The sequence below is a fragment of the Medicago sativa genome, chromosome 1 (genome assembly GCF_051527215.1).
Source record: "Medicago sativa cultivar Bolivia chromosome 1, Bolivia_mono, whole genome shotgun sequence".
NCBI classification, from domain to species: Eukaryota; Viridiplantae; Streptophyta; class Magnoliopsida; order Fabales; family Fabaceae; genus Medicago; species Medicago sativa.
In genome coordinates, this window is record NC_140749.1 from 20,557,081 (window position 1) to 20,576,522 (window position 19,442).

At 35.4% G+C, this 19,442-nt stretch overlaps 1 protein-coding gene across 1 annotated transcript; it reads left to right on the top strand.

Moving 5' to 3' along the window:
- The first annotated feature begins 12,952 nt into the window (after nucleotides 1-12,952).
- On the top strand, nucleotides 12,953-19,174 carry LOC146953501 (squamosa promoter-binding-like protein 14). Its single transcript, XM_085710419.1, has 9 exons — nucleotides 12,953-13,802; nucleotides 14,742-15,502; nucleotides 15,640-15,714; nucleotides 15,845-15,952; nucleotides 16,040-16,157; nucleotides 16,390-16,525; nucleotides 16,611-16,755; nucleotides 16,901-17,503; nucleotides 18,166-19,174. Exons 1-9 carry the CDS (start codon nucleotides 13,157-13,159, stop codon nucleotides 18,592-18,594), a joined length of 3,021 nt encoding a protein of 1,006 aa, XP_085566545.1. The 5' UTR covers nucleotides 12,953-13,156; the 3' UTR covers nucleotides 18,595-19,174.
- The last annotated feature ends 268 nt before the right edge of the window (nucleotides 19,175-19,442 follow it).

Here is a 19,442-nt window from a genome sequence, read left to right on the forward strand (position 1 = left end):
ACTACCAAGTTAGTGGGCCAGAAGTTACTTTTAAAAAGTAACTCCCAACGTTTCCACTAATTCAACTATTCAGAAGCAATAAATCCAGCTTCTGGACTTCAGATGCTTACGTCATCAGAAGCGAGTTTTCCTCAGAACCTCAATAAAGAGCTTCTGATGGACTACTGCTTCTGAACTAACTTCAGAACCTAAAATCCTATTCAGGAGCAAGCAAACATCTAATCAGACACGTAATGCATGTTCAAATTTTTCTTTATAAAATCAAATCTTTCAACAGTTAAAGGCTTAGTAAATATATCAGCCCATTGATTTTCAGTATCAATGAATTGTATATCTAAAATTCCTTTTTGAACATAATCTCTGATAAAATGGTGTTTGATTTCAATGTGCTTGGCTCTTGAATGTAAAATTGGATTTTTAGACAAACAAATAGCAGCAGTATTATCACAATAAATGGGAATACTGTTAGCAGTTATCTGATAATCTTCCAACTGATGTTTCATCCAGAGTAGTTGTGTACAACAACTTGCAGCTGAAATGTATTCTGCTTCTGCTGTAGACATAGCAATAGTTGTTTGTCTTTTGCTAGCCCAGGATATAAGATTATCACCCAGAAATTGACAGTTGCCACTGGTTGACTTTCTTTCAATCCTATCACCAGCATAATCAGCATCACAGAATCCAATTAGCTTATAATCTAAGGATTTCCTATAAAGGAGTCCAAGATTAGTTGTTCCTTTCAAATACCTGAAGATTCTCTTGACAGCAGTCATATGAGATTCTTTAGGATCTGATTGGAATCTTGCACACAAGCATACACTGAATAAAATATCTGGCCTAGATGCAGTGAGGTATAACAAAGAACCAATCATACCTCTATACAGCTTCTGATCTACTTTAGCTCCTTCATCTTCTTTGCTTAAGTTGCACGTGGGGTGCATTGGAGTGTTCATCACTTTACAATCTTCAAGTTTGAACTTCTTCAGAAGCTCCTTTGTGTACTTTGATTGATGAACATAGACTCCATCTTTGCATTGATTGATTTGAATGCCAAGGAAGAACTTCAGCTCTCCCATCATGCTCATTTCAAATTCATCCTGCATTAACTCAGAAAATTCCTTGCAAAGAGATGCATTAGTAGAACCAAATATTATATCATCAACATATATTTGCACAACAAGAATATCTTTCCCAAGGGTCCTTCTGAAGAGTGTAGTATCAACCTGTCCTCTTTTAAAATCATTCTTGATTAAGAAATTACTTAGTCTATCATACCAAGCTCTGGGAGCTTGTTTCAAGCCATATAGTGATTTCTTCAGTTTAAAAACATGGTCAGGATATTTAATATCCTCAAATCCAGGAGGTTGCTTGACATACACTTCTTCTTCTATGACACCATTTAGAAATGCACTCTTGACATCCATTTGATATAATATTATGCCATGATTAACTGCATAGGAAAGAAGTAACCTGATTGCTTCCAATCTTGCAACTGGAGCAAACGTTTCAGTGTAATCAATGCCTTCTTGTTGACTATACCCTTGTGCAACAAGCCTGGCTTTGTTTCTTGTTACTTCACCTTGCTCATTCCGCTTGTTTCTGAATACCCATTTTGTTCCAATAATGTTCTTGTGCTGAGGTTTGGGTACCAGATCCCACACATCATTTCTTTGAAATTGATTCAACTCTTCTTGCATAGCTAGGATCCATCCATCATCTGAAAGTGCTTCATCAACTGTTATAGGTTCAATCATTGAGATTAGTCCAATCATTGACTCCTCTTGTCTGAAATGTGATCTTGTTCTTCTTGGACTATCTTTGTTTCCAATGATTAGCTCCTCAGGATGTGAAGACTTGTGTTTGAATGTGTTTCTGGGAGGATCTGCTTGATGTGAGCGATCTTGTGCTTCATCAGAAGCAGCTTCATCTTGCGCTTCTGATGTGGGTTCAGCTTCTGGACTATCTTCAGACTCAGCTATCTGATCAGGTTCTGGAGTAGCTTCAGGAACCTGTATCTCTGCAAAACTTTCACCTTGCTTTGAAGTTTTATCTTCAAGCTCCTTGTCATCAAATTTAACGTGCACAGATTCTTCAACACAGAGTGTTTCTGAATTATACACTCTGTATGCCTTTGACCTTTCAGAGTAACCTAAAAAGATTCCTCTTTGGGCCTTGGCATCAAATTTCTTTAGGTAGAGCTTGTTGTTCAGAATGTAACATGTACATCCAAATTGATGAAAGTAAGAGATATTGGGTTTTCTTCCTTTAAAGAGTTCATATGCTGTTTTCTCCAAAATAGGTCTAATATAGATCCTGTTTTGAACATAGCATGCTGTATTCACTGCTTCTGCCCAAAAATGTTTTGGTAAATTGTTTTCATGAATCATGGTTCTGGCCATTTCTTGTAAAGTTCTATTCTTTCTCTCTACAACCCCATTTTGTTGTGGTGTTCTAGGAGAAGAGAATTCATGGAAAATTCCATGTTTTTCACAAAAAGCTTCAAATGGCTCATTTTCAAATTCTCCACCATGATCACTTCTGACTTTCAAAATTTTTGATTCTTTTTCAGATTGAATTTGAGTGCAGAAGCTACTGAATACATCACATGCAACATCTTTACTCTTTATGAATTTCACCCAAGTCCATCTGCTGTAATCATCAACAATGACTAATCCATATTTACTTCCATATAAGGATGCAGTACTCACTGGTCCAAATAAATCAATATGGAGTAATTCTAAAGGTCTTGAGGTTGAAACAATGTCTTTGGTTTTAAAAGATGATTTCACAATTTTCCCTCTCTAACATGCACCACAGAGTGCATCTGAATGATAGTCAATGTCTGGTAGCCCTTTCACAAGTTGTAACTTACTAAGCTTAGAGATTAACCTCCAGTTAGCATGTCCCAACCTTCTGTGCCACATCCATTTCTTATCATTCACTGATAGTAGGCAAACCACCTTCTGATCAGCCAGTTCAGAAAAATTGATTTTATAGACATTGTCAACTCTCTTTCCTTTGAACACAATGGATTTGTCTTCCTTGTTGATTACTGTACAGTTGGGTTTTTCAAAAATCACATCATAACCATTATCACAAAATTGACTAATGCTCAAAAGGTTATGTTCAAGACCATCTACCAACCATACATTATTAATTGAGGTAGAGGAATTACCAATAGTTCCTGTACCTATGATCTTGCCTGACTGGTTGCCTCCAAATTTCACATTTCCTCCCTCTTTCATTGTTAGGCTGAGGAACATGGACTTGTCTCCTGTCATGTGTCTTGAGCAACCGCTGTCTAGGTACCATGATCTTTGCTTTGGCACTGCTCTTAGACATACCTGCATCATTGACATTTTTAGATTTAGGTACCCATTGTTCTATGGGTCCTGGAAGGTTAGTACTTAAGGCTTTACTCTTCACTTCTTGTACCTTGTGCTGTGAGTTGGGTTGCTTCTGATTAGCCATCACCTTAGGTTTTGGTACTTCAGAAGCAGTAACTATCTTCTTCTGAAACTTAGACTTCAGAACCCCAGATTTTGGTTTCACCAGACTCTGAGGAATAGGTTCTGATCTTTTCAGGATCCTGACCTTTGAAGTCTTGGAATCAGATTTGATCATAGCCTTTGACTTAGAGTTCTTTGGCGTTGAAGTAATCTTAACCTTAGGACTAGAAGCTTCAGGTTCTGATTGAACAACAGTTTCCAACTCAGCCCCTTCTGGTACAAAGAATGTTTTCAGACCTTCCTTGATGCATTCACAACAAGATTTTAGATTGGTTTTCTCAAGTTTCACTTCTGGAAAACCAATTCCTCTGCCATTGTTCTTGTAAATGCTATAAATCATAGAAGCTACTCTGCTTCTGTCAATGCCAGATATAATAAAATCTTCAAGAGCAATTTCATGGTTACTTAAAGGTTTTTCATTACACTTTTCTTGTAGCTTCTGACATAAGAACCTGAGCTGATCTTCATATGTTTTACACATGAAGTCAAAGCCCCTAAGTCCTTGTTCAGAAGCTTTCAGATCCAATAGAGTTGATTTTTGCTGTTGTACCAAATCAGCATATTTTTCTTTTAAATCCTTCAACTCATTGGTTCTTACTTCAAAATGTGTAAGAAGTTCTTTAAGTGACTCAACAAGTTCATTTCTGGGAATTTTGGAATATACCTCGTTTTCATCTTCTGAGTCTGAATCTGATCCAGCTTCTGAAGTTGCTGTTGCTACCAACCCAACAGCTACCTTTGCATCTTCATCAGCTTCCTCTTTATCAGATCCAGATTCACTACCCAAATCATCCCAGGTTGCCATTAAACTCTGCTTAATCTGCTTCTTGAGTTTGCTTGGTTTGAATGTAGACCTCTTTGACTTGTCCTTTGACTTTTCTCTTTGAAGATCAGGGCATTCAGCAATGAAGTGTCCAGGCTTCTTACAGTTGAAGCATCCCTTCTGATCTTCTTTCTTTGAGCTTCTGGAGTTACCCCTTCTGGAGAGAAACTTTCTGTTCTTCTTGGCCAGATATTGAAGTCTGTTTGAGAGCATGGCCATTTCAGCAGCATCTGGTTCAGAATCTGAACTTGACTGTTCTTCCTCTTCAGATTCAACCACTTTGAGAGCTTTTGATGACTTGCCTTTGGATGGAAGAGCTATTGATTTACTCTTCTTAGTAGACTCATGTTCATTAAGACTTAACTCATGAACTTTGAGAGAACTAACAAGATCTTCGACACTTAAAGTGTTTAAATCTTTAGCTTCCTCAATGGCAGTCACTTTTGGTCTCCATCTGGCAGGTAAGCTTCTGAGAATCTTGCTTACATGATCAGAAGCAACATAGCTCTTCTTTAGAATTTGTAGCCCAGAAACTAAGGTTTGAAACCTTGAGTACATCTCCTCAATAGTTTCATCATCCTTCATCTTGAATAGCTCATACCGATGTACAAGCAGAAGAGCCTTTGCTTCTTTGACCTTCTTGCTCCCTTCATAATTTGAACAGAGAGAAGCAAACATAGCTTTAGCAGTGGATTTGTCACTCATCTTCATATACTCTGCTTTGGGTATGGCAGTGACAAGGGCTCCTCTGATAATATGATGCTTCTTGTAAAGTTTCCTCAGTTCTGGAGTATGTTTCTTTCTATCCACAGCAGCTCCTTCTTCATCAAGGACTAAATCACCAACACCATCTTCCAGAATATCCCATAATTCTTCATCCAGGCTCATGATGTAACTGTAAAAGTTGGTCTTCCACCAAGAGAACTCTTCAGCATCTCCATTGAACTTTGGAACTTTTCCAACACTGGTTTTCTTACTATCACTATAATCATGTGAGACATGTTTATAGCTAGTTTCACCAGAACCAGTAGGAGGAGGAGTAGACATGTTTTTCTCAGATCTTTGACTGTTGCACGGTTAAGTGTTACACAACAGACCAAGGCTCTGATACCAATTGAAGGTGAGAAAAACACAAGAAGGGGGGTTGAATTGTGTTTTGAAAAATTCTTCGTTTCTCTTAAAAACTGAACACACTGATCAGAAGCTAGGTGAGACAGCTTCTGAAGTGATAATCAGAATCTAAATGCAGCGGAATAAAACAGAGAGAGAGAAGAAGAACGACACAAAGCAATTATACTGGTTCCTTCCACAATCCGGAAGTAGTCCAGTCCCCCTTGCACTTCCAAGGAGATTTCACTATGAGTAATATCTGATTACAAATGCTCAAGCACACAAGCAAGAGACTTCCAATGCTCAAGCACACAAGCAAGAGACTTCCTTTGCTCAAGAACACAATCAAGAGACTTCCTGCTCAAGCACAACTGCAAGAGACTTCCTAACTAAACAAAATTACACAGAAAATTGTTTAAGGTTGAACACTTGATATACAATCAGAGGTGCTCACAATACAAATCAGATACAGACTCAATGGACTTAAGAATTTCTAAGATATGACTTTGAGACACAGAAATTCTAAGTGAATGCAGAACAATTTCAGCAGAGGTTTGGTACTTGTGAAAATCTTGTGAGTCTTTCGTTTAGCGTTCTTGCATTACCAAATCTCTAGGTCTTCACTCCTTTATATAGAGGTGTGAAAGAGATGTTGTGAAATTGCCAGCACACCAAAGAGTCGTTATTGAAGCTTGATCTTTCACCAATGATCTTTTGCCTGATTTGGTTGTTGTCCTATGAAGAACCAATTTGAAATCCATTCCTTATCCAAAGGAACATATATGCAGGCGAGACCGTATTCTGGAGCTGTTTTCTTGTCTTGAAGCGTAGACACAAAACAGAGTAGTGGAGAACGTGGTTGTACAATTCGTACAAAGTACAATGTCAACGCTTTCGTCCAAAATGCAAGCACAAGCCTTCAAACACCTTTGAAATGACCGTTGCAAAATTCCACTAATCCTTTGTTTGTGTTTTCGAATCCAATGGACAGCTTTTGCATTGATAATTCTTCAATTCTTGAATCTTTTGCAAATCCAGTTGAGATTCAGCTTCTGGTGAAATATCTTCTGATGAGGCAGCTTCTGATGATGCAGCTTCTGATGATATGACTTCTGCAGCTTCTGATGACGCAGCTTCTGATGATGTGGCTTCTGGACCTCTTGTCTTCAGAAGCACTATTCTTCAGGAGCAGCTTTACTTCAGGAGCGCTATTTCTTCAGGAGCAGCTTGACTTCAGGAGCGCTTTGCCTTCAGAATCATCTAAGCTTCATTTTCTTTTGCTCTTTATTTGCTCATTCAGAACCAATGATGATGTGACTTTATAATTATGGTCCTGTACACTTGAACAAATATTAGCTAGTCCAATTTACAATTTTTAATACCTTGTTATCATCAAAACTCTTTAAGGTTCATTGTTAAACACATTTTGTTCCAACATATATGACCTATAAACATCTTTGGGATTAAGTTTTGGGGTTTGGAAAGATCAAAAAGGGGATTTTGGGGTGAAAAGGGTTGGAACCCGTAACTGGTTTTTGAACTTCTGGTGTAGGACGCTTAAGCGTGCAGAGGACGCTTAAGCGAGCTACACCAGCGTGCCAAAAGCGTACCAAAAGCGTGCACAACCCAGAAACTACTAGAAGTTGGACGCTTAAGCGTGCAGCTCCCAGTTCAGCCACTTTTGATTTTTCGTTTCGTGCACTTGGGGAATAATCCGGGCTTTCTAAAATGTTTCTTTTGACTTGTTTAACCTCTGTTTATACATTTAATCCTACTGGAACTTCAATTGAATCAAATTGGACTTGATTTTTGTAAATTTCACTTAACTTTTGAAAAATGGTCCAAAACGACAATTTTCCGGAAACTTGCTTTTCTCGTGAAATTAAAGTAGGGTTAAGGTTGTATAATGTTTATATGATTTTTAAAAATGGTTGTGATTGGTTTCATCAAGTCTTGACATGTTTTGCCTTGTAAATGAGATTCTTTTATAAAAATGACAAGAGAGACGAGCTTTGGGAATTTCATGATTTCGTCGTGTTTAGCCAGTGAAACGTAATTGTATGCTCTACTGCACTTATATGTGGCCTAGAGGTATACTTAGTTGAGGCATTGAATCTTGTTTACTTGGTTTTGGTTCAAAAGCTTCAATTATTTTAAAATGGTGAAGTTAGAGACGAACTTTGATGAAATTGGTTTTATGAGCCGAATGCTTTATAAATCCTCTATGGATAGTTTGATATGATTGTAAGAAGATGTTTGAATGATTGTTAGGTGAAGAATATGATGTTTGTTATCATGTGTTGTATTGAATGGAGTGGTTGAACTTTATGATAAAGTTGAATGTTGATGATAGCCGTTGATTATAGCCGTTGAATATAGCCGTTGAATTGTTGTGAACATATGCATAGTGGATCGAGTCATATGTTCATGCATCATATGTCGTGTCGGATGTTATATCCATATTGCCGTTGACTATAGCCGTTGATAATGATGTTTTTGTTGCATCATGGGTGACGACCTTGAGGAGATTTGGTACCACATGCATATATGTGTCGAGTTAGGCGCATATCATTTTAGCATGAGTCTTGAATGTTGCATTTAATGATGAATGTGACGAAGGTGTGGTTGATGTATGTGTGATGAATACATATATTTGTGTTATTCGGAAATGTTATGTGAATGAATATGTGGAGGTTAATTATTCATGTTATTAAGTGAAGAATTGAAATGATTTATATATGTCTAGTTATTTATATTGATTATGATTAATGTAATGCTAACCTCCAGTGGTTTTGACCGCCTACCTGTCTGTATGGATGGGTAGACGCTGTGCAGGAGTAGTTGCTTTTGGTGAGTGCTTGGATAGCGGGAGCTATCTCCGCTATCGGTTGGACTCATAGGTTTAGGCTCTGATTAGGTGGTCGTGTCTTTATATCATTGTTGGATTCTGTTTTTATCTTATTGTTGAGATTTGCCCATTGTCGGGACTTGGAGGATTTTATTTGATGATGTATTTTGACCATAGCATGTATATGTTGGAGATATATGAATTGTATCCGCTGCGACTGTTGAGATGTTATATATATATATGCATGTTGATTTGGATTTTTGTTAAGACGTAGCGTCTATTTCTTGAATATTTGTTATATTCGCGTGTTTTATCGCTTTAATAGAAATAGGACGTTACATTATGTACATGATATGTTGACGCCATGATAGTAACGGTTTCCGTCATAGTGGTCTTAGTTCCCTTGACCGCCATGGAATGCAGAGCATTTAGCAAGACTAGTAGCCTCTGATATGTAAAACCTTATGACGGTCCTAGTATGCACGATCGTCTAGGTAAGCATGTTCCACACACGTATAATCAACCGAATGGTTGTGTTGTAGACACGTGGTGACCATAGGTCCCCCGAGGTTACCTATAGCCTAGGATTAGGTAGAACTCACTGAGACATTTGTCTCATCCCAATCCTTATTTGTTTCAGATCAGCAGGTTGGTTTAGAAGGATGTAGCAGATATGTGGCCGAATGAATAATCAACAAGTGCTAGTTCGTACCAGTTGCAAAATATTCTTATGAATTCAAGTGTGTATGGCTATGTAGCGGATGGATAGTGTTGTATTATTAGTTGTACGAACATGTATTGTCGTATCTATTTATTCATTTGAAGACTTTATGTTGTAAACTTTAATGTATCCAGTACTAAAGATAATGCACATCCTAAACTTTCTAGATACGTTTAGTATGGGTATTACAGTGATGTGAATTGAAAAAATAGATTGGGGGTCCCACATAAAATAGAATACACATTAGTAGTGTTTAAATTGGGGTATTTAATTTTAAATACTTGATAATGATAAAAATAATAGTCATTATTATTTTTATTCGTGGATATCACTTCCCATAAATTTACCTTATGTTGGTTGTGATAAGATTGAGAATCCAACTAAATTTCCCATCTTTCCTTCATTAGTTTGTTACATCTAATTTTGTGGGTTTGTTTCTTTTTGAACTTATCCGATTACTTTGTTACTTGAATTGATCTATGAGTTGCTTAATTTTTAAGTTTACTTAACTTTTAAGTTTCTCCATATTAGTTACAAACTCTTCCTATAAAAGGAGACCTAGTTCAAAAAACACACCAAAGAGTTCTATTGAGTTGTCGAGAACTTTTTCTCTCTTCTCCCCCCAGCTTATGTTAACGAGCTATTCTTCTCTTCATCTCATTATTTCTGTCCATTCGGAATTAAGAGTGTTCTTAAGACCATAGTTTCTTTTTCGGTATAATGTCCCTTCAGAATTAAGAATGGTCTTAAAAGCATAGTCCCTTCGAAATAAAGAATATTATTAAGATCGTAGTTCCTTTTTTACAAATAATGCCCCTTCAGAATTATGAATGATCTTAAGAGTATAGTTGATTTTCAATATATTTTTCCCTTGAAGAAGTTAAAGGTTAGAATGGTGTAAAACCATATTTGAATGGTCATAGTATCATAGTTGGAGAAGTTAAAAATTAGAATGGTGGTAACACCATATTTGAATGGTCATAGTATCATAGTTGGAGAAGTTAAAAATTAGAACGGTGGTAACACCATATTTGAGTGGTCTCAACACCTTAATAGAGTGGTAACAGTACCATATTAAAGCGGTTTCAGTATTAAAAGAAGAGTTTTGCTAACCAGTGCTCTAAGGGCAATGGTTAAGGAATCCATTAATAGAAATGATGTCTTGGAAATGCAAGTTTTTACTTTTGTCTTAGCAATGATTACACAACTTTTTATTGCAGTTACTTATTTTGGTACTCTAGCCAAGGGCACTTCTTAGCATTCTATTTTGCAGGGACCTTTTTAAAAATCAAAATATTTCGCAGGGACTATTTTTCTACAAAATGGGTTCAGTCATCATATGTCACGTTTGCAAATCATCACAAAAGTGAGGCCAGGGACCAAAACCAAAACGAGGTATATTTGGAGGGACCAAAAACTACAATTTTTTTTTAGAAAGACTAAATCCAAAACGAGGCATATTTGCAGGGACCAAAACCATATTTTAGCCTATAATAAATGTATGAATGTATGTATGTATGGTTATTTTATACTAATGTATGTATGATTATTTACTTATTCATACCATTTGATGCAACTTTTTCTTCAACTTTTAGTCCCTATAAAATTTTCAATCACTACTTTTGGTCCCTATTTTTAAGTTAATTTTTGTATTTTTTTAATGAAATTATGCAGAAATGTGTAGAATATTTTTAAAACTTTCCCAAAAAATATTGAAAAATATGAATTCTAAATATGAGTTTACTTTAAAGGAGGGACCAAAAGTGAAGATGAAAATTTTTTGAGGGACTAAAAGTCGAAGAAATTTTTTAGAAGGACTAAAACGAAAAGTTGACATATTTATAGGGATCAAAAACATATTTAAACCTATTAAAAAAGATAAAAAGATTGTTATATTTGTTATATTATTGTTGTCATTAAAAAAATATAAATATTGTTTGTTGAGTTTGTTACATTTGAAAGTCATATATATATATATATATATATATATATATATATATATATATATATATTATAATTTCTTATCTATATAGAAAAATTAAATAAAATATCGTTTGTAATTTACATGTAATTTTTTTATATAATATCGTTGATAATCTACAAGTTTTAGTGCAATAAAAAGAGCGGTAAGACGGTAATAATGATAATTTGATAAAATTAGAATTATATTTTTTATTTTATTATGACCATTACTTAATATTTGTGAAAGGAACAAAAATACCAACATTTCTTTTGAGAGAAACAAAAATACCAATATAAGGTGAAATAATTGACAGATAACTAATCTCCTCTTAACAAGTGATCATAGATTTGAGTGTATATGATCAATCCAAAAAAAAACAAAAGTCACCCTCATTGTTAAAACAGACTGGGTTTTAACTAAATTATTTTACAGTTACTTTTAGATTATTACTGCACCCTTAAGTTGTGACCATGAGAATGAATTCAATGAATTGAATTCAAAGGATTTGCCATCATTACATCCCTTCCATTCCCTCATTTGTCTTTAAAGTCGTCTGTACTATTGTTACGTAACAGTTCATCTTCCCTTAACTTCTACTTCTAAAAAAGTAATAAAGCAATCGTACGGAACAATACCTAGTGGGAAGAAGGAACTGTCTTGGATTCTTCCTCAGTCGGCTACTTCCCTTCCTAAATAAATAACCCATCAAACCCTCTTCATTTTACATTTCTTGCCATCCATCCTCATCTACCCCACACGAACAAGGTGCGTGTGTGTTTGATGCAACTTGAGTTAAGGACAGCAACAACTATATCAACAATAGAAAAAAAGACTCAAACATAGCATGAAGCACATGCATCATCCATTTCCAACTATATACCAAACCAATCGCCATACCCAATTAAAAGATAAAAACAATATGATTACTACCATTTAATTTTTCCCTAAAAATATTTAACTTTAACTAAAATTATTTAGTGTGAAAGGAGGTAAATCTTAAGTTCAAAGAACAATGTTCAATATCAGAATACAAACTTACATGTTCGATGCACCCATTTGGGGTTGAACTAGTGGTTGGTTTGGGATCTTGGAGTTTACTCCTCTCAAAGTCTCAAGTTCGATTCTCTCTGGTGCCAATTTCGGTTGGCAAGTCCATACAAAGCTTTGCTCTGGCTTAGAACGGGACCCTTGCAAGTGGGCGATGAGATTGGTCCCCTGGTCCCCTCGAATTAGTCGGTTCTTGAATCGTATACCGAGTTTTAAAAAAAAAAGATTACAACCTTACATATGAGTAAACTTCTTATTGACTAAACCAACTTTCATTGACAAATTTTCTTAAATATTACGTAGTCGTTGTGATTACTTATTTTACAAAAAAAAAAGTTTAAACCTATTGGATTCAAGCTCATCGAAACATAATAGATGTCAAAACTCAAAGAAGATTGACAAACATATATAGTTACTAATTACGTCAACAATAAAAGTTGAATTTATGCTCTACAAAACATAAATTACTCATGTATTAGATTCTTATAAAATAGTTAAATTTACATGTTTGAGTAAAATATGAGTTATATCTTATAAGAACATGTAAATTATATGGATCAATATAGAAGAAGTTGACTCATATCTTACAAGAACACATAAATTCAACTCTCCTTTAAGAATCTAATAAATGTAATTTATGTTTCGATTATATTAACTTATACCCTTAGGGCACAAGTTAAGAAACAAAAAATGAAATTAAAAGATAACTTTTGCATTGAAAATATAAAATTTTAAACTTTTAATACAATACATGTACAATTTTAACATTTCCTTTATGTTTTGTAGAGCATATATTCAACCATTGTAAATTGATATAAAGTGTATGAAAATTATTACAATGATATTATATCAAAAGTAAACTCATGGAATAAAAAAAGAAATGAAAACAAAAGTACAAAACAAAGTAAACACTTGCAAACTCAGATCCTTCTGTTACTTTAGATCTGAATTATCATCAAACCTTTCACATGAATTTCCCATAGCTCCTCTCTCCTCAAACACCAAACCTAAACAAAAGCAAAAAAAAAAAAACACAAAAATAAAAAGTAAGGTACTTAGTACCTACCCTTATTCTTAGTCTCATACCCTTACCTTATAGCCAGCCTTACATGTCTTTGATTAATTAATCAAAAAAATGGAAAAAGTAGCTCCTCCTCTTCTTCCTCTTCATCCTCCTATGTTATCATCACATCAATTTTACGATTCATCAACCACCAAAAAACGTGATCTATTATCATCATACGACGTCGTTCACATCCAAAACGATAATTGGAACCCTAAAGAATGGAATTGGGACAGTATCCGTTTCATGACAGCAAAATCAACGACGACAACAACAGTAGAACCACAACAGGCCGAAGAATCTCTAAACTTAAATCTTGGAAGCACGGGACAAGTACGAGCAAACAAACGAATCCGTTCAGGATCTCCAACATCGGCTTCATATCCGATGTGTCAAGTTGATAACTGCAAAGAAGATCTATCAAAAGCGAAGGATTATCATCGACGTCATAAGGTGTGTGAAGCTCATAGTAAAGCTTCTAAGGCTTTGTTAGGGAATCAAATGCAACGGTTTTGTCAACAGTGTAGTAGGTTTCATCCGTTGGTGGAGTTTGATGAAGGAAAACGGAGTTGTAGACGGAGACTTGCTGGTCATAATCGACGTCGGAGGAAAACGCAGCCGGATGAAGTGGCGGTTGGAGGTTCGCCGCCGTTGAATCAGGTTGCTGCTAATTTGGAGATTTTTAACTTGTTGACTGCTATTGCTGATGGTTCTCAAGGTTTGGTTTCTTTGTTTTTTTTTTTTTTTTGAAAGGTCAAGGTTTGGTTTCTATTTTTGGTTCAAAAATTAGTTTTTGATTTAATTTTGTTTGAATAGTAGTTTATATTACTATTTTGGTAGTTATTATGTAAATTTTAGAAATTTGAAACAAATATTTTGTTGGTATTTATTTGAAATAAATAAAAGTAATTTAAAAAAAAAAAGTAAAAATTATGGTGAAATTGCTATATTTATCTGAAGAAGCTAATTAAGTAGTTCTTTTATAGCTAAATTTTGGATCAATAATGTTTTTTTTTTTTTTTTTTTTTTTTTGTGGTGTTAGGATCAATAATTTGTTTCTATAGATCAAATACGTTTTTAGTTTTTTATAATAATTGGAACATGCCCTTAATTTTTTTTTGAAGGAGGAACATGCCCTTAATTGTTATTTACTTTGAATTTTTTTGATCATGAATTGCAATAATTTTGATTTCAATAATTTAGAGATTAATTTGTTGAGTTTTTTAAAGAAAGTTGAAGTTGTGTTGTATTTGTTTATTTGAATGAAAATAATTCTATCTTAAAAATCAGTTATGAATGTGAAAAATGTTTTTTTTTTTGTTGAGAAGCTACAGAAAGCAGCTTCTAATTTGAAACAGTTTTTAGACTTTTTTTTTTCTTTCCTTTATCAGATTCTCAATTTTGAAAATTTGCAAGAAACGAATGAAACTTCTAAAAGTGATAATTTTGTTAAAAAAACTCGATTTTTTCAAAATAAAATTTGTAACAAACAGACTCTAATTTATTTTTTAGAAGTAATTATTTTTCTTAATTTTCGAAAATCGTTTCTAGGAAAAATAAACATAAACTAACAAGCAAGTAAGCAAGTGCTACTTGAGATTGTTTTTTCTTTTCTTTTGTGTGGGCTAATATTGTTTGGTTTGATTATATTGTATAGGAAAATTTGAGGAAAGAAGGTCACAAGTTCCAGATAAAGAACAGCTTGTACAAATTCTGAATAGGATCCCTTTACCCGCTGATCTTACTGCAAAATTGCTGGATGTTGGTAATAATTTGAATGCGAAAAATGATAATGTCCAAATGCAAACTTCACCCTCCTATCATCATCGCGATGATCAACCAAACAACACCCCCCCTGCCCCGTTAACTAAGGATTTTCTTGCTGTTCTTTCCACAACTCCATCAACACCTGCTCAAAATGGCGGCAACGGGTCCACAAGTAGTGCAGATCATATGAGAGAAAGAAGCAGTGGCAGTTCTCAGTCTCCAAATGATGATTCAGATTGCCAGGAGGATGTTCGAGTTAAATTGCCGCTGCAACTTTTTGGCTCCTCTCCAGAAAACGACAGCCCATCGAAATTGCCATCTTCGCGAAAGTATTTTTCATCGGAAAGTAGTAATCCTGTGGATGAAAGGTCGCCGTCTTCATCTCCTCCTGTTGTGGAGATGAATTTTGGTCTGCAAGGTGGTATTAGAGGTCTCAATTCTAATGGTATTTTGACTGGATTTGGAGGCCATGCAAATAAGGAAACTAGCCAAAGTCATAGTTGTACTACTATCCCTCTTGATCTCTTGAAAGGGTCAAAATCAAATAACATGATTCAACAATCTAGTTCAGTTCAAAGTGTACCATTTAAAGCTGGTTATGCATCTTCGGGTTCTGATTATTCACCTCCCAGTTTGAATTCAGATACTCAGGTTGGGATTTTGCAAACCCTGGTTCATGCTTGCTTTGAATTTGTACTTTGCTTTATATATGTTCTTATTCTTTTAATTAAGAGGCTTAGCCATTTTGTCTTTTGGGTTTTAATCTATTTGTGATGGTATTCCTACAGGATCGTACTGGGAGAATAATGTTTAAATTGTTTGACAAGCATCCTAGCCATTTCCCAGGAACGCTGCGAACACAGGTGAAATTATTGTTGCACTTTCCCATTAATATTTTGCGAATCGGATGATGTCATTTTAATGAATATGGCAAAATGTCCTTCACCAGATGCAAAGACGTGTTAGTATTCATAATCATTTTGTCCTTTTCAGATTTACAATTGGCTTTCTACACGACCATCAGACTTGGAGAGTTACATAAGGCCCGGCTGTGTTGTCCTATCAATTTATGCTTCAATGTCTTCTGCTGCTTGGGTGCAAGTAAGCGAACTTCTATGAATAGTGATGCACGTTTTGAGCTTGTAGAATTCTCCTTGCTGATTACTTGCATATTGTATTTTTTTGCAGTTAGAAGAAAACTTCGTCCAACGTGTTGATTCTTTAATTCATAACTCAGATTCTGATTTCTGGAGAAATGGAAGATTTCTTGTTTATTCTGGCAGTCAGTTAGCATCACACAAAGATGGTGAGCACTGTGACTAGTTTTGATTTCTGACTGGTTTCGATCACTTTTTTTTTATCTTAGGCCTCATATTTTTATATTCGTGTAACTTTTGGAGGTTGTACTAATTTTCCCCCCTGTAATTGGATTGTTGATTACTGATTTTAAAACAAACTTTAGACGGTTAAATATGCCATCATAGCTAGATTTTTATTATCAAGGAGTTGAATCTGATAGATTTAAACTGAAATTCCAGGAAGGATACGCATGTGCAAACCATGGGGAACGTGGAGGTCTCCAGAGTTGATATCAGTGTCTCCTTTGGCAATTGTCGGTGGACAGGAGACTTCTATTTCATTGAAGGGAAGAAACCTCTCTGCTCCTGGCACAAAGTTAGTACTGATTTTCCCCTTTTCTGGACGTTGTGTTATGCTTCTTTCTGGTCTGTTCGCTTACTGTTTGTCCTAAATTTTGCAGGATTCATTGCACTGATGCTGACTGTTATACATCATCAGAAGTTATAGGATCAGGAGATCCTGGTATGGTCTATGATGAGATAAAATTGAGTGGTTTTGAAGTTCAGAATACATCTCCTAGTGTTCTAGGTCGCTGTTTCATTGAGGTATATCTCTACATTCTATTGACTGCACATGATTACTGTGATGGTTGCATATGCTTGCATGTCTTGAAAATTTTCATGTACATGAAGTATATATTTGTGAACTTCTATTAAAAATAATAATTGCAAATTACATGTTTGTGAACAGGTTGAAAATGGTTTCAAGGGAAACAGTTTTCCAGTGATAATAGCCAATGCATCCATTTGCAAGGAGTTGAGACCGCTTGAGTCTGAATTTGACGAGGATGAAAAGATGTGTGATGCCATTTCAGAGGAGCATGAACATAATTTTGGGAGGCCCAAGTCAAGGGATGAGGCTTTGCACTTTTTGAATGAGCTTGGTTGGCTGTTTCAAAGGGAAAGGTTCTCGAATGTGAACGAGGTTCCAGATTATTCGCTCGACAGGTTCAAATTTGTACTGACGTTTTCTGTGGAAAGAAACTGTTGCATGTTGGTCAAAACCCTTCTGGATATGCTGGTTGATAAACACTTCGAAGGAGAAGGGTTGTCAACAGGGTCAGTGGAGATGCTGAAAGCAATCCAACTTCTAAATAGAGCAGTGAAAAGAAAGTGCACAAGCATGGTTGATTTGCTCATTAACTATTCTATAACTAGCAAAAATGACACATCCAAGAAATATGTATTTCCACCGAATCTTGAGGGCCCTGGCGGTATTACTCCCTTGCATTTGGCAGCATCTACAACGGATTCTGAGGGTGTAATTGACTCTTTAACAAATGATCCACAGGAGGTAAATATTTCCCCCCTACTTTGACAAAAAAGTTACTAGAGGAAATGTCCCTCATTCGGATTTACTGAATTGTTTTTGCTGAGTATCAAAAATAGTCTAATTGGATTGCCTATGGTTTTTATGGGGTTTAAATAGGTCATGCATGTCAGTCAACAGGGGGGACCTACTGCCTAGTATATGTTAGGCCAGACTGTGTCAGAGTTTTTTTTATAGACAAGTGGCTTTTTGAAAAGTCTATTTAGCTGAAAATGACAAGTTATTATACATATCTTATAAATCCTCTTGTGCCTAACAGGCTTGGCTATTTAAATAAATTTGAAGGATTTTTTTTATAATGTTGTCAAAAAGAAGAACAAAGGATTTTGATGTGTTAACAATCTAATACTTTATATCATTCTAAAGATTTAAGCATATCGACCTACATAAAAGAATTAAATCTATGAATTTTTTAGTGATAAATTTTGAAGACCTTATCAACCTTAAAGTATGTCCTTGTCAGCCTACTTAGAATATAAATCAGTAGTTATCATGTTGTTTGGACTTCAACTCATCCTTTTCTCTACAACTTAGGATTATATTTCAATTTACATTAATGATGTTTGCATGCTTCTATTTTATTGAGTCCTTGACTTCTTGTCTGTATTTTTTATGCTGGTGTGTAGATTGGGTTGAAGTGCTGGGAAACCCTTGTGGATGAAAACGGGCAGACTCCACATGCCTATGCCATGATGAGAAATAATCACTCTTATAATATGTTGGTTGCCCGTAAACGTTCCGATAGACAAAGAAGTGAAGTTTCAGTTAGAATTGATAATGAGATAGAGCACCCATCACCGGGAATTGAGCTAATGCAAAAGCGAATTAACCAAGTCAAACGAGTTGGGGACTCCTGTTCCAAGTGTGCAATTGCAGAAGTTCGCGCCAAAAGAAGATTTTCCGGTTCACGGAGCTGGCTTCACGGTCCCTTTATTCATTCGATGCTAGCTGTTGCTGCTGTTTGTGTATGTGTTTGTGTGTTATTCCGTGGAACCCCTTATGTAGGCTCAGTTTCTCCCTTCAGGTGGGAAAACTTGAATTATGGCACAATGTAATTCTGTTGGTGAATGAAAACTCAAAGGTATTGAGAAGCATAAAACCAGGGCGAAAGGATGAACTTCAGTTGTGGATTTTGTGACGAGAGCAAAAAAATGAACATATTAGAGGTTAATTTGGAGCTATAACTTGGCAGATCGAGAAGCGGAAAAGTAGAGATGAACGTGAATGCTGCATATTTCACTGTGATGCCGGAGTTGAGGATAAGTTACACCTGAATTGGGTGTTGAAATTTTAGAATTGAAGAAATCTTCCACTTTTTAGACCAGATAGAACATGTCCTCACAATATAAGGACAGAAAATTATGAGAGCAGTAAGCCATTGGGAATAAAGAGAAACTGAGTTGGGTAAATGTTGATGCAGTCAAATAATTTGGTTCATTGCCTCCTTTTTTCTCAAAGATCAATGAGTAAAAATTTACCTGCTATAGAACTATGCATCATGTTCTGATGCATAGATTTCGTTACTGTAAAGTTTATTTGAGGATATTGATAATAGGGGATGACCATACTATATGATTACAAAGTGTAATAGTAAATTTAAGTTATATCTAATGTAATTGATGTTTCAGTTTTCAATTAGCTCTTCACTCAGCTACCTTCTGACATGATTTTCAATTTGTGAATTTTTTGATACCATTAAAATTTGTTCTTGTAGACAGATAAATGCTTTGAAAAATAAAAGAAAAAGTTCTGACCATTATTGATATTTGCTTGGATGCCACATGTCTATCAGACCACAGTTCTTTCAGATACTACTACGACAGATGGAAAATACTTGGGTGACATAATGTCACCGTGATATTAAATTTGGGTCACACAAAGGTGTTGTGTTGTGTGGCCCAGA

What these genes read in the sequence shown, in the direction of transcription:
- LOC146953501 (XM_085710419.1), top strand. Translation starts at nt 13,157, where the DNA reads ATGGAAAAAGTAGCTCCTCCTCTTCTTCCTCTTCATCCTCCTATGTTA. An exon ending in GTTTGAATTCAGATACTCAG is followed by an intron (nt 15,503 to 15,639) that starts GTTGGGATTTTG and finishes GTATTCCTACAG; the next exon opens with GATCGTACTGGGAGAATAAT. An exon ending in CAGGAACGCTGCGAACACAG is followed by an intron (nt 15,715 to 15,844) that starts GTGAAATTATTG and finishes TGTCCTTTTCAG; the next exon opens with ATTTACAATTGGCTTTCTAC.